Raw genomic sequence first — 15,669 nt, 5'->3', positions numbered from 1 at the left:
CTATACTGTATATATTTTATTCATCTAGAAACTGCTTTATTAACATATGAATTTGTTACATTAGGAAAAAAATCTCACCACTTATGTTGTATTGTTTTAGCATCAAAAGTGTATTTTAAAAATAAATTTACTTAGTCATGTATGCTATTTATAATGAGCACGTCTCCTTTAAGTGAGAGTGAATGTCAATGTGGAAATGCCAAGAAGGCAAACTGCTCAGCTCATGTTTCTCTTTTGATTACAGCAGGCTGGGTTTCTGTTGGATTTTCACTAGTTAGATTAGATTAGATTAGATCACATCTCATCATCTACCGCATACCGCTTTATCCTGTATACAGAGTAGCAGGGGGCCTGGGGCCTATCCCGAGAGACTTACGACACGAGGTGTGCCCAATACACACATGGTCATTCACATACGGGCAATTTGGGAACAGCAATTAGCTTAATCTGACTGTGGAAGGAAACCGGAGCACCCAGAGGGAGAGAACATGCAAACTCCATACACACAAACCTAAGGGGGGGGAATCGAACCCGGACCCTGGAGGGGCAAGGCAACACTGCTAACCAGTACACCACTGTGCCGCCTAGATCACATGTGCTCTTTGGATTTAGATTAGATAAGATTCATTTTTATTGTGCAAAGCACATGTACAGATAGGCAGATTTCAAGTAGGTTTTTTATCCTTATATGTGACCCATCATATGATTAGTTTTGTGCTATGGCCAATAGAGTGCTGTATGTGAAATGTATAAAAAAAACATTAAAAATATAAAAATTAAATAGCTCATCTTCCTGATCTGTCAACAGAATTGAGGATACCTTTTAAAACGGTATCCCAGCTGGTTTCACTATAAAACCACACTGCTACTTCTAAATTATTTTTAGGAAAATCATCATGTCACAATGAGACTGAGGGGTCGCTCTTACTTCTCTTGTAAGCCTCATTTAAATTTTCTTATATGGGATTTTACCACTTTTTTATCTGAGGCCTTTAAGCATACTCTCATTGGCCATATCTCCGTAACCAGACATAATACAGTAATAAATGGATCATGAATGATATTGAACCAGGAATCTGAAACCTAGAATGCAACTTAATACCTAATTAGATGTGATATATTTGATATACAGTTTAGTCATTTGGATATACGCACTACAGGATTCATACTGGATATTTTTAAGTTAGACATCGCATTTTGGTCTTATTATGAATATAAAGCATACTGTATATATTTGTATGCATAAGTGCATTAGTCCTATATTTATGGGCTAGTCATTGTAATATGGTCGGATTCTTAATTGATTCAGATTGGATTTAGATTGGACAGTTAGTTATAGGAATACGGCTTGTTTTCTGTAGGATTCTTGTTAGATATGTATGGGTTATTTCCTGGAATAGGTTCTGATGTCTATGAACTCCTCATTGGATATTTATTGGGTGGACAGTGGAATTTGGTTTGGTTTCTATTGGATTTTTATTTTTTATTTTTTGGGGGGGGGGGGGGTTCCATGTGCTCATGATGAGAGTATTAAAGACATTATAGCTGTTATATACTTTCCAGTGACTACCGCATAATGTTTATAAGCCTCTATTAGTATATAGTCCTGTTATTAATATTTCATATTCCATTGTTGCTCAAATCCTGATATTTCCCTTGCTGGACAAAGTGGAGAAGTTCAAGTACAGCAAGAGGATGCAGATTGCCTACATGCCAAGTATCACACAGGAACCTTACCACTGTGGTTGGTGATCAGGATTGGGGACATTTACATTTACTGTATGCTACATTCATCTTCCTGCTCTTTCTGGCTTAAATGACAGCTTCAGGTCAGCACTAATAAACTCATAGCAATAAAATGAATAAACTCAGCTAATCTCTCCTGTCTTTGTTTTATTGTTTTTCACTTGGTTAACAACTTCTGTCACCTCAATCAAATAAAAAGAAAAAAGTGATATTTCATTATCATAATAAGAAATGTTTGACTATCTAGCTGTTTGAACAGAAGTGGTTAATATTTGTTTTATGGTGTACAGGGCTACACATTGTGTACACATGCAATGAGGTCAATGTTGTTCAGAATCGAATGTTTTACATTGAAACAGCATACAAAGTTGCGGTAAGCATCCTATGAAGAACATATTCATATTTTAAAATATAACCATAACTATGTAAAGAACAAGTGGGTTTTCTTTGGAATGTTGTTTAGAATTTTGGAATGTGAGAACAAGGAGACAAGACAAATCAAGCAACTCAATGCCAGTCTGTTGGGATGGCAAAGGTGAGAGGTTCGGTTTGTCTTTAAAGTATTATTCAACCTGTGCCATTTGCAAATACGATTAGAAAGAGTAGATCACTATGTGGGCAGATTTCATTGATTTCCAACAATGGTGTATTTAGGCAGCCTTGGAGGCCTTGGACGGATTAAACCTCTTTGGTGCCAAAGGTGGCCCAGAGTCTGTCGTTCACGCTTTGTCTGATGACATACAGCGCTGCCAAGTAAGAGTGACTTTTGCTTTGAACATTACATAAGAGGTATGAGGAGGTTAACTATTTTTGCACATACATAAAGTTTTTTTTTTTTAATAGAATATATAGAATTTAATCAAATATATGCGCAACCCTTTACCCCAAATGTATTAATTCAAAAAATTTTTGTTTGTTTGTTTTGAGGCTTATGTATATACTGTAGGGGAATGGATCGGAACCTCAAACCAGACACAGTTTTGTTTAGGGGTGCTTTAAAATAATGAAACCTTTTTAGCTGTAAAATATTAAAATTATTATTGAGATTCGGATTTAACCCAGATATGCTTTTTGGAACCCTGGAAAGCACTGGTTTAATAAATTTCAATGTGTTGTTGCAATGCTATAGATGTAAACATCTCCCCATGTTATCTCCACGATTTGGTCGCTTACCAATTCCCACCCATCATCCAGTTCACCCCTATCATACAACAGCCATCACTCAGGCATGGTGAAGGCTTTGTACTGTATGAGACGTATAATGCCAGCCAACCACAGCGAAGTGCTGCTCATGCCGCATCACAGGGCAACGTAACACACTAAAAAAAAGCGCTATCTGCCCTCTCACAGATGCCCACAATTGGCTAGTGTTACGTGATTGACAGGAGACATTGATTATTCAATCCCTCTCACACACACAGAGTTCAGCCAATTTTGCTCTCTTGTCTCCTAGCAACATGGCATCCTTGGGATTCAAACAAGTTCACTCCTGCAAATAGGGTGAAAGCTTTTCTGTTCTGTCCACCTCTAAAGAGGTGGATGCTGGAGTCCTTTCCATCATCTCTTACCCAGCCTTTGCAGTTGAGGACATTGACATTGTTAACATTACTAAAGAGGAGATTAAGAAATTCCTAATGTGTTATGTTCATCCAGAAAAAAATATATAAATATTGATTTTATTTGTCTTTCTCAGAGATGGCCACAAAAGCCCCAAAGATGTCAAAATACATTTTGTACTCACTTAAAAAAATAAAATTGGAATAGAATTTAAAATGATTTTGAGCCAGTTGACCAGTTTCCATGCATTAGTTACAGTTTGCTTTTATCACATTTGTTCAGAATTCCAATCGTTTATACTATGAGTCATCAGAGCTGAAACTTGAGAATTGAAACTGAATATTGAGTGTGAATAGCCCTTGTTTTGGATTTACTTAATCCTGGATGGAGTTTTCATTAATAGTCCTGAGCAGGTAAGAGACATAAAGTAAAAAAAAATTCAAATATTCCAAGCATTTGGTTAGTTTATTAAACCGAACTTCACAACTGTAATACATTTTATTGTTTGTTTGTGATATTGCAGGTACAGGAGTACTGAGGTGCCTTAGATGCCATTCTGATCAAAGGAAAAGATGGACTGCGTCTTGTTTCTGAGCTTTACAGCGCTTCTAAAGATAAGGTGTTAATTACCGTCAGATTAGAAAAAAAAATCTGAGTCTATTGATGGGACATTTTACATGGATGGACAGATGCAAAAAAAAAAAAGATTAACTTGATTGCTACCATTATATCAACTTTTCCATGATTAAACTATGAGATTTATGCAATTTTGTTTGTATAACTCAAATATAACTTGTTCCTTGAAGATTATGTACATTGAATTCATAATTTTCATCAGAATAGCGTGTCTCCGTTTCTATGGCCTGACGCATTTTTCTCTCAAGTATTATGAAATAGCAACACCCACCGTTCCACCGTTTCTCATTTGTAAAATGTTCTCACAGCCTGTTTCAAAAATAGCATCTGAATGTCCCTGGTCTGTGGCCTTGAACTGTATGAGACACGAGGCCACGGTGGTTCATTCCAGTAGACCCTGTCCTCTAACCCTGTGTAATTTATTTAAATAAGGTGGATGAGGAATATGTCAATCTTCACACTGTGGAATGAGTGCCAGTAGGCAGGTGCCCTATGAAATGGGCCCAGTCTCTGTACACATTGGGTAACCTGTTGGCAGAGATATGGTCATAGTGATAACGTGTGTCCTTCTGCTTAATATGCTATAATAAAATAACTAAAGTATTTTTTAAAAATAGGTAATTAACTTTAGGCTTCATATTATTCATAGTATATTAATTATGCATGAATATCTAGAGTTAGCCCAAGACTGGTTAGGTATGTGGGAGCTAAACCATTTAAAGCCTTGTATGTAAGTAATACCATTTTGTAATTAATTCTAAACTGAACAGGTAGCCAGTGCAGGGATGATAATATTGGGGTTATATGATCATATTTTCTGGATCTAGTGAGAACCCTGGCGGCCGCATTTTGGACTAACTGAAGCTTGTTTATTGAAGATGCAGGACAACCACCTAGTAATGCATTACAATAGTCCAGTCTGGACATCATGAATGCATGAACTAGCTTTTCTGCATCAGATACAGATAAAATGTATTTTATGTATGTATGTACTTGTATTTTCGAAGGACAAGTTACTGTCTAATATTACACCCAGGTCTTTCACTGTCGAGCTGGTAGTAACAGTACATCCTTCTAAACGCAGGTGAATTTTGAAAGCTGTTGTGTAGTGGTTTTTGGGCCAATACATACAGTAATATCTCTGTCTGATGTGAATTTATTAAAAAAAAAAATTAGTCTACACAACTTAGGTATTTCGTCTGGTTTTGTTGAGATATATAATTGGGTATCATCAGTATAACAATGAAAACTAATCTCATGTTTTCTAATGATGTTACCCAAGGAAAGCATGCATGTTTTTTTTTTCTTCCCGGCCTGTCAGTATCACAGATAACACATAACAGAGTGTATGTGTAGCTGTGCTATCATCATTCACAGCCATTTTATTTATTTTTTATTTTTTCCCATATTATGACAGACAAGACCGGGGGACTAAAAAAAGAGAAGAGAGAGTAAAAAAAAAATAAAAATAAATAAACAAACAAACATTTAAGGAAAAAAAAAAAAAAGAAAAGAGGGGGGGAGGTGGGGTGAAAGGGGGGGGGGAGAATATAGTCAGAATCTGCTTCCGTACCTGCTGAAGAAAAAGAGAGAAAACAACAGAAGACACAACAGCAGAGAAATTGCAGCCACAACCAACTAACTGTATGATTCGCAGTAAATCATAAATCCTAAAACCTAATAAAATATTTTGAAATAAACATTTTGTTTTGAAGCAACAGCAAAGACAGTGTGTGTGTGAGCACCTGTTTGTACACCAGTGTGAACGTTTGTGTGCACACCTGTGTGTGTGAGCGCGCTTGTGTTCATAAGGTTCCTCCATGTAAATGTTTAATAGTGTGTGTGGGGAACCAAAGTCCCGTCCCGCAAGGCATGGAGCAGACACGGCGGAGACACGGGTCCCAGACATCCAGAGGCCCCCCAGAGCACAGGAGTCTCAGGAGAACCACCGCAGGGACAGCCCCCCCACCCCGAAAGGGGCAGCGGAGAGCCCAGAGGGGGGTCATCTAGCAGGCCCAGTGCAGACGCCCCAGGGGGCCGTGGCGACAGGACCGCAGGCTCCGCCAGCGGTCGTCCACTCCGAGGCAGTCCGGTCCCTGGGTCCAGAGATCCCAGGGCCCCTCCATCCCCCAGCCGGTGCCCAGCCAAGCCAGGAGAGCCAGATCCCGTCCAGCGACCGCCGGGAGTGAGCCAGCGCTCACCCGACCGCCCCGCCCCGGAGCGAGAAAACAACAACCCACCAGCGGCTGGGGGCACCCCACAGCTGGGTGTGGTGGCAGAGCAGGGGGGCCTGGGATTTTGAGAGAGGTGGAGTCTAGGACCTGACCTGACACCTAAACGTAGACAGCCAGGCACACACATACACAAACATACATTCCCACCCTCATGCACACAAACAAATATTCACACACTCACACATGTAGACACACAAAAATAGACAGTATACACACTCACACTCCCCATATACCCACTTCCCTCCGCCGTGGGGACAGAAAGACCCCCCCGGTCCCCGCAGCAGCGGAAAGGACCACCAGCCCAGACCCCGACCGAACGGCCAGCTCCTCCTCTCAGCCCCCGGCCCTGGACCGCAGATAGAGAACGGGGGTGTGGAAAAAAAGAAGACCCCCGCTTCGCTCCTCCCGCTCTAATGTAGTGTTGGTGTGTGTTGTTCTAAAGAGTCTAATGATGTTACCCAAGGAAAGCATGTTTGTTGAGAACAGCAGAGGTCCTAAAACTGACACTTGTGGGACCCCATATTTCACTAGCATTACACCGGACAGTTTTCCATTTCATGGTATCTAAATGAACAGATCCATTTAGATACCACAAAATGATATATCGATCAGACAGGTAGGATCTAAACCTTAATGCCTGTCCCTAAATACCTATGTGATTTTGTAAGTGCTCTATGAGAATATTATGATCTATAGTGCCGAATGCAGCACTAAGATCAAGATTTATTATTATTTAGATGCAGCTTGATCCGAAGCTAAAAGCAAGTCATTTGCAATTTTAACTAGTGCAGTTTCTGTACTATGATGGGGCCTGAAACCTGACTGGAATTCCTTGAGGATGGTGTTTTCCTGCAAGAATGTGCATATTTGAGCTGATACTACCTTTTCTAATATTTTTCATATAAATGGAAGGTTTAAAATCGGTCTGTAATTTGTTATTGCATTCAGGTCTAAATTGGATTTTTTAAGCAGAGGTTTAATAACTGCCAACTTGAAAGGTTTTGGGGACGTGACCTAGATATAATGAAGAATAAATAATGTTTAGAAGTGGCTCTCCAACTCTAACACTTTTTAAATAAACTGGTTGGGATTGAATCTAACAAGCACATTGTTGATTTAGCCGAAGCGATACATTTATACAGCTCTTCCTGTCCTATACCTGTAAAGCACTGACAATCTTTAAGCTGAGAAGCTTTAGACTGGACTGGATCATGAGATGCTGTTAGAGGTTGAACTTCCATTATTTTCTTCCTGATATTATAAAATTTGTCATTGAAGAAGTCAGTCATAAAGTCTTCATTTCTAAACTGCGATGTGATACTCTCTGCAGGCATCATAGGTTTTGTTAGGCGAGCCACTGTACTATATAAGAACCTGGGATTGTTTTGATTTCTTGCTATCAGTCGGATCAGACGCTCGGCCCTAGCAGCTTTTCAAAAAACTTCTAATTTAGTTTTTCTCCACTTTCGCTCGAGGTTACGGGTTGCTCTCTTTAGATCATGAGTATGACTATTGTACCATGGTGCAAGTGTTTTATCTCTGACTTTTTTTTAATCTGATGGGAGCAACAGTGTCTAATGTACTGGTAAAAATAGTGCCCATGCTGTTAGTCACTTCATCTAGATTGTCTGCATTTAGGGGTCTAATAAGAAATTGAGACAGATCCAGCAGATTACTTGTGAATCAGTCTTTAGTAGTCGGATTTATATTTCTACCAAATCGATAACGTGGGGAGACACAGCTAATCTGTTCTACAGGTAGAGTATACAGTATCATCATCATCACTTTGAAGTAAAATCTCTATATTTGAGACATCTACTGTACACCATGAGATATAATTAAATCAAGCGTATGATTCTCTGTGAATCTCTGTGAAGCAAAACTATAAAGCCACGGCTTATGAAAACATTCTAGGCCATTGTGTCCATCAATAGTGGAAAAACCACATACTGTATACAGTAAGATGTCACAGTAAAGGTGTTCACATACTTTTGGCCATATCATGTATGTTCAGTATGACAAAAAGAAAAGTCAAAAAGAAAAAAAATCACTGTTGAGAAATGACATATTAACTAAGCCATTATGTATTTTGTTTGATCTGTTAGGGTTTCTTAGCACCTGGGGAGATAGATTCCCTCAACAGATGTTTCGCCACCACACCCAAGCCTGAAGTCGTAGTTCAGGGTAAGTGGTACACCATGTATGTGTGCATGTTGTCATTCTGTGTTTGTATTTTTACATATTTTTTATGTGTAATTCCATGCAAGAATATTTAAACTACAATTTGAATTTTGCGCTGTGTCTTGAGGCATTATTATTTATATCATCTTGTTTTTAGTGTCGATTTTGGCAGAGACAGAAGAAATTAAGCAAATTCTGCAAAACCAGGGCATCTATTCAGAAACCCTGGAGGACATTCATCCGATTAGGGAGCCCTCTCCCTCAGCCCTCTAGAATTCTTAGTCACATCTACGCAAGACTTGGTAAGATGAAAGCTAACAAGACTTAGGGACTTGCACATAATATTTAATGTGCCACATTAAATCTTCTTGATGTGTCAAACACGAATCTGTATGATCTTATAGGACGTAATCAAAGACTTGGTCTGACTGGGAGGCCATACCGCAGTATTGATGTGCTGAGGACATCCAAATCCTACATCATACGCAACACCTTCTTTTCCTTTACGCCTCAAGTGAGTCAATTTGAAAAAGGTTGCAAGCTGATGATCATGTTAAGTATTGGACTAGTTGGCAGAGTATCTCAATCAGCTACTTGCGATTCCCCAGCAGAGTCCCCCTGCTGAAGGAGGACTCGACCGATTCCGTGCTGCAGCAAAGCGAGAGATGGTGTCTCTGGTTCACAAAGCCAAAACGCTAAACATAGTGAGTTCAGATATATTCATGTGCAGTTATGTCTTTAGTACTTCAAGCTTTTTTAAACATTTATTATATTTTGTTCACAGATGTGGGTCTGTATCTCCCTATTGTTCCATGACCCACCACCAATCCTTAAAAATAAAGAAATGCAAGTACTGTACATGAGGGTAGAATTAAGCAAATCTTTATCTACCATATCTGGGACTAATTGCAGTTATATATATGTATGATCTGGATTGTGACCGAAAAAACCAACTACAGTACAGTTGAATTCAATATTATTTGTATAGAGCTTTTAAGAATAGACATTGTCACAAAGCAGTTTTACAGAAAATAAAAATTCTGAATGTAAATGTAACATAAAAAAAACATTTATAGATTGTTAAGTATATCTGTATTGCTAATAAGCAAGCCAGAGGTGATAGTCATAGTAAAAATCGTAGTAAAGGTCCTGCTTTAAAAATGACACCCCCCTGTGGTTATGTGGTTATGTTCCTCGCAGAAATGTAGTGAAGTAAAAGCACAGATATTTTCTGTACAATGTGGTGAAGTAAAAGTAAAAGCATCTTCTAATAAAAATAACCAAATAAACTACAGATAAGTGAAATATTTACTTACAGTAACAAAGCAGATTTACTTTATCTTACTTACTTTCCACCTCATCAAATTAAATACAAGGAACTTTCCCTGTCAAGATAAGTTTTTAACTCTCAGTATGGTTCCTTGAGCTTTGTTCAACTATTGACAGTTTTGACACTGGAGAGAAAATGCACAGGAGCACATGACTATTCATCTATTCATGACTATTCATCTCTTATACTTTAACAAAAATGGGAAAAGTATATCCCCTATCTGAATATTTTTATTAATGAAAGAATTAAAGCAAGCGAACAAATACAGGATTGGGCTGATATCCTGTACATCTTTACATTTACATTTACATTTAGGCATTTGGCAGACGCTCTTATCCAGAGCGACTTACAAAAAGTGCTTTAAAGTTTACATCATTGGATACATACTTACACTGGGTTAACTAGGTTAATAACTAAGTGCCATTAGTCCAACACAACTAATGGAGTCTTGAGTCGTTGTTTAAAGATAGTCAAAGTCTCAGCTGCACGGACATCTACAGGAAGTTCATTCCACCACCTAGGTGCCAGAACAGAAAAGAACTTCTTTTTATCTTTTATAAAGAGAAGTATGGACATGGGTTTCTGTGGGAACCCTGTGACACCGTGTTGTTTCTGAGGTCATTTCTGATTGATGTGATATTTCAAAACATCCAGAAAACTGAATTAATTTTCATAAAACATAATGTAAATGTATTGGCTGTTATACTGTATATTGCATCTTCGGCAATACTGATGTAGAAAAGGCAGTTTTAAGAGTTTGAATATGTATTTGAGTAATGTGAGTAAATGTGTTATTAGAGGTATGGACTACTGAGCGACCTGTATGAGAAGGCAAGCAGTCTGATCAGCGGCATGCTTCGCAGGAAAGTGGCGGAACTTGATAAGGTGAATGCAATGTTGAACACAACCGCTGTCAAATTATCACTGCTTTTTTTATTTTACTCAAACAACCTAACATCATCCTTTCAAAGATAAAAAAATCCAAAAAAGCACACAGCGTAAATGAGGAATTAACAGAAGAAGATCTGCCAATTTAGTCTTTGTCCTTGCTGCTTATTCATGTGAAAATCTTGCGGGTGATGGTTTATTATTTTTCAATGGCAGCACACGCTGACGTCTTTTATTCTTCTTATACTGCAGTAATCTGCCAGTGATTACATTTTTTATTTAATAAAGTCTTTTAATAAACCTTTTTTTAAATGTCTAGCTGCTGTAAAAAGACAGTCCCTTTTTTACTCTCCAGTCACTCTTTTTTCTCCTTTGTCATTAAAAAGACAAAATGCAGTTTATAGTGTAACCAAGAAATCAGAGAGCATAAATTCCTCCTTACTATAGACTCTCCAATGGTGAAAAACTTATTAAATGCTAAAAAGCACTAAACAATTTTATATATATATATATATATATAGTACATTTATCTAATTTAATTATCGATACTGCTAAATCCTGTATACAGGGTTGCAGGGGGACATCCCACAAGACAGGTTTCCCCCTGGACACCCTGTGTCAACCCACACACACTTGGGAATGCAAATTAGCCTTATCTGTATGTTTTTGGAAGTAAACCAGATTGCCCAGAGGAAACTCACAGAGAACATGCAAACACCATACACAATGATGAATTGAACCAGTCTGGGAATCGAACCGGGCCCCTGCAGGTGCAAAGCGTCAGTGTTAACCACCAGTGCCTGTTTTATGTTACTGTAATGTGTGTGTGTGTGTGTGTGTGTATTGTATATCAGTGTGTTTTCAACCCTGGTACTTGAAGACCACCTTTGCACATTTCCGCTTTTCCTATATTCTTATACATTTTATTGCCTTTTCTTTTTCCTGCTCTATCAAACCCATTTTTCATTAAGGAAATGCTGTAAATTTCTTCATTAGTTAAATCAGATGTGGTGAGAGATGAGCAAACACTGAAACATGCCGGGCAGATGGTCCTCCTGGACTGGAGTTGAAAACCACTGCAGTATATTATACAGCATCCAAACTGAACCCGAAATAAATAATAATATCCAGCAACAAATGTTCAGAATATTGAAAGCAACATGCTGTCTAACATTGTACTGGAATGTCTATCTTTTATTGACAGGCTTGCACTGATTTGCTCGCTCACCAGGAGCACCTGACAGTGGGGTTTCCACCTGAACCACGAGAGAAAACTATTTCAGCGTAAGTTCGTGTGCACGCACTCATACTATGCTATATATCTAAATTCTGGGTCATGTGACTTAAATCTTACCTTCCTTTACATAGCCTAATGACCCCAGACAAGCTGACCAGGCTTATTGATGAGGCCAGCGTGAACAACCTCACAACAGCAATCCTCATGCAGGGTAGTTGTCTTCCTTCATACTCTCTTCTACATCTGTGTACAGTTAAAGTTGTTTGCAATGTGTTGGTACTGACACTCATGTATATGATTGGCAGGAGATCATGGTGTATCTGGCCATGAGCATTCGATCCCAGCCAAAACTTTTCAGTGAAATGTTCCGCCTCCGCATCGGCCTCATTATCCAGGTCATGGTCACTGAGCTGGCACAGTCTCTCAACTGCTCTGGTACTAAATCCGTCCTCACATACACCTGCTCGTAACACAATATGAAACGTGCTTGCAATATTAATAATGTATAAAATAAGATGTCAAAATAAAAAACGCATAGAGTTACTTGTGGAAATCTTGACATGTGAAAATAACAGGATTGTCAACAAGAATTGCAAGTGGACAAATAAAACCTAGTACATAAAACTAACTAACTAACTAACTAACTAACTAACTAACTAACCAACTAACTAACTAACTAACTAAATAAATAAATAAATAAATAAATAAATAAAACACTTGAATATTTCATTGCTAGCTTACTAACATAGCAAAGGTAAGCGAATGTAAGTACTGTAATGGCTACTGGAACATGTTTTTATAGAAATTTTGTTAAGGCAAAAAGTTTGATTCTTAGACTGATAAAAATATTTCAATCTAAATGCACAATAAATAACTGATCAATAGTTTGTTAGTTAGTAACTGATTAATAGTTAGTAACTGATCAATAGTTTAACTAAATACAGTACTTAAATTAACATGTACTTACATTTGCTGAGACTATTTATTTATTTATTTATTTATTTATTTATTTATTTATTCGTAACGTCAGGAGAGGATGCTACTGAAAGTCTGATGAACCTGGCTCCATGCGAGCTGAAGACCCTCCTCCTCCAGATCCTCAGTGCCAAAGAGTTTAGAGTGCGGAGAAGTGGTTTGAGAGTTTGTTGAGAATGTTTTCAAATTTGACTTTGCTTGAAGTCTTCTGTAAATGTCGGTTTAATGTCTTCATTCACAGGAACTTTCATCACAATCCCTGGTTTGACTTGAACTTACATATCTAAGGCCCAATGTAGTAATTATTATTATTATTATTATTTTAATTGACATTTAATTGATGTTTGAATATGAATTATATGTTTATATGTGTATTTCAGTGTGCTCAGCTGGATCCGGTATAAGCCCAGCCATCTCTATCCAAGACAAGAGTAAATCTGGCTCTGCAAAAGATCAATTAAAAGGCAGCACTCAGGTCAAATGTGATGTCAAATTGGTATGGATTAGCATGATTCCTTATCTTTCTGTCTACTGTTTGGGAAAACAAACTAATTTCTGCTTTTTTAACATTTATTTTGAGCCATTATCAGTGCACTCCTTGAATATTGACAATATTGAGTCAGGGGTGAGTACTGTGCATGATAAAACTCAACCAATTCATTGTTATTATTATGATTTAATTGTAGTGAATAATTCTTTGGGTAATGTTATGCGATATTGCTTTTATAATCTTTTGATAAGTAAATATGTGTCTGTTAGAGGTATAGACTTCCTCCTATTGAGTCCTTTCAAGATTCTTTGAGAGGTGCGGCACAGGACAGAAAACAAGGTGGAGCTCTCAATAGGATTCCTGTGTGTTTCTATCAAAACGTCTGGAAGATCCTACAAAAGGTCAGCAGAAGCACATGTCAGTAAAAGCCGATGCCTATTCTGTTCTGTGATGTTGTTTATGCTAAATCTTCTTTGCCTTTTGATTGAAAGTGTCACGAAAGTGTGACTCTCTATTAAAGCCTGTCCTTTCATCATCGACCACAAAAGAGGTAACTTAACACTGTGCATTTCGTTCAATAAGGTATGGTATGAGTCATAAGCATTATGAATTGTATTTCTTTTTTTTTTTCTTACTTATTGTAATCAGATGACCCCTGGTGAGATAAAATTTGCTGTGTATGTGGAGACAGGGCTGAACCCTGTCCCGCAGCCGGAGTACAAGCAGCTGCTGGTGGAAGAGATCCTAGTCCTGATCATGCTGTCTAAAGTGGACATCCATACAACTGGAGGAATCATTCATGCAGAAAAGATTGTTCAAATGGCCAGAGACATGTTCCATAAAGATCAGGTAATCTTTACATGCATATCCATATAGTGCATTTTAAAAAAATATTGGCACCCTTTTTCTGCATACATAAAAAAGTTATGTTTTAAGTTTAACATACAGTATTGGAACAGTGTATTTTTTCTTTACAATAGCTTCTTCTAAACAAAAAGTTTTGTTAAGCAGTCCAATATTTTTTTTAATGATTGACACACTTTCAATTAATATTCAGTGAAGCCTCCCCTGGAGAATAACAATAGTTCCTTTTATGTCTAACAAGTTTGGTGACATTCGTAACTGCACCTTCAGTAATGAATTTGTATGAATTTTCTTCATTGTACTGACAACCAGGTTTTGTGCTACAAATTGGCTCACCTTTTTTATAATCATGCTGAAATTCTGCTACTATACTGCAAAAAAATGTTCTGTAGAATTTTATGTGGGACTCCAGGGAATTTCTGAGATGACATAAATGTTCCTTTGAACTTCTGTTTTGTTTATAAAATATTTTGTTTAAATCCATTTCAGTTCTATATTTGCATCCTGTGAGATAAGCCTTAGGACTTTAGATTGATTGGTGGAAACCCTGCAGCCAGTTCTCTGTTCATGTCAGTTATTTCACACCCGTTCTATTTATTTTAGGCTGCACTAATGACATTACTGTACTGTATGCTTGTCATTATTATGTGATTTTGTTAACAATGATCGAGAAGAACTTTACAAATAGGAGGTTGCACAAGCCAATGTGCATATAAAGAGAATTCACTATAGAACTGTTACTCTAACCATCACTACATCATTTATACAGATTTGTATTTCTATAGAATATTTTCCCTATAAAACTTTTGTCCTATTACAATAATCAATTAATTTTTTCTGTAGATTATCTATGGAATTGGGTTATTGGGAATTCTATAGAAAATTTTTGCTGTGTAAACTAAAATATAAATCAAAGAAAGACTAACATCAGAATGCTTCACGTTTTTTTTTTTTATATTTTAATTTTAGTCTAATTATACTGTACATTCTGTATCTTCTGTATGTGGAAACCAGTATCTTTTTCAGAATCTAGTTGATATTTGGGATTTTTTAAAAACCTACTGTACAAAATTCTGTCATAAATCTGTGCCTTCTCTATTACCGAAAGGCCTAGGAGCAGATGATACAATCCTGGAAAAGGATCAGTCCAACGGTATCTGCAGGTTATTTTATGACAGTGCACCCAGTGGCCGTTTTGGGACCATGACCTACCTGTCTAAAGCTGTAGCCACTTATGTTGATGAATTCCTGCCAACTGGGTCCTGTGCCCTTCAGTGACACACTCTTCCAATTCACACTCTAGCTTGCAATTTGTTTTTAATGGCTGACAAATATGAGTGGTTATAACTGGCATAGACATATCACTGAACGTTTTAACATTATTGAATACCTGAAACAGAAAGATTTTTGTGGATGTCTTAGACAGTGCAAATGCATATTTGAATTAAAAAAATATTAATTAAAAGATTAATGTTGGCAAGGTTCAGGTGTGCAAATGGATTAAAATAAAGAAATTGTCAATGAAGCGTTC

General features: G+C 37.5%; 1 protein-coding gene across 1 annotated transcript; it reads left to right on the top strand.

The window, feature by feature from the left end:
• The first annotated feature begins 904 nt into the window (after positions 1 to 904).
• phka1b (phosphorylase kinase, alpha 1b (muscle)) lies at positions 905 to 15,416 on the top strand. Its single transcript, XM_053478768.1, is given in 29 exon segments — positions 905 to 935; positions 1,598 to 1,684; positions 1,687 to 1,731; positions 1,734 to 1,829; positions 2,037 to 2,119; positions 2,210 to 2,281; positions 2,401 to 2,499; positions 3,246 to 3,464; positions 3,586 to 3,639; positions 3,642 to 3,716; positions 3,827 to 3,922; positions 4,372 to 4,469; positions 6,655 to 6,664; positions 8,279 to 8,357; positions 8,512 to 8,612; positions 8,614 to 8,656; positions 8,759 to 8,868; positions 8,966 to 9,058; positions 10,483 to 10,569; positions 11,777 to 11,856; positions 11,941 to 12,013; positions 12,094 to 12,244; positions 12,840 to 12,941; positions 13,165 to 13,280; positions 13,365 to 13,409; positions 13,544 to 13,675; positions 13,777 to 13,824; positions 13,923 to 14,122; positions 15,242 to 15,416. Coding segments are annotated over 29 exon segments (2,700 nt in total).
• The last annotated feature ends 253 nt before the right edge of the window (positions 15,417 to 15,669 follow it).

Source organism: Clarias gariepinus, chromosome 19 (genome assembly GCF_024256425.1).
Source record: "Clarias gariepinus isolate MV-2021 ecotype Netherlands chromosome 19, CGAR_prim_01v2, whole genome shotgun sequence".
NCBI classification, from domain to species: Eukaryota; Metazoa; Chordata; class Actinopteri; order Siluriformes; family Clariidae; genus Clarias; species Clarias gariepinus.
This window is presented reverse-complemented; position numbering and strand designations above follow the sequence as displayed.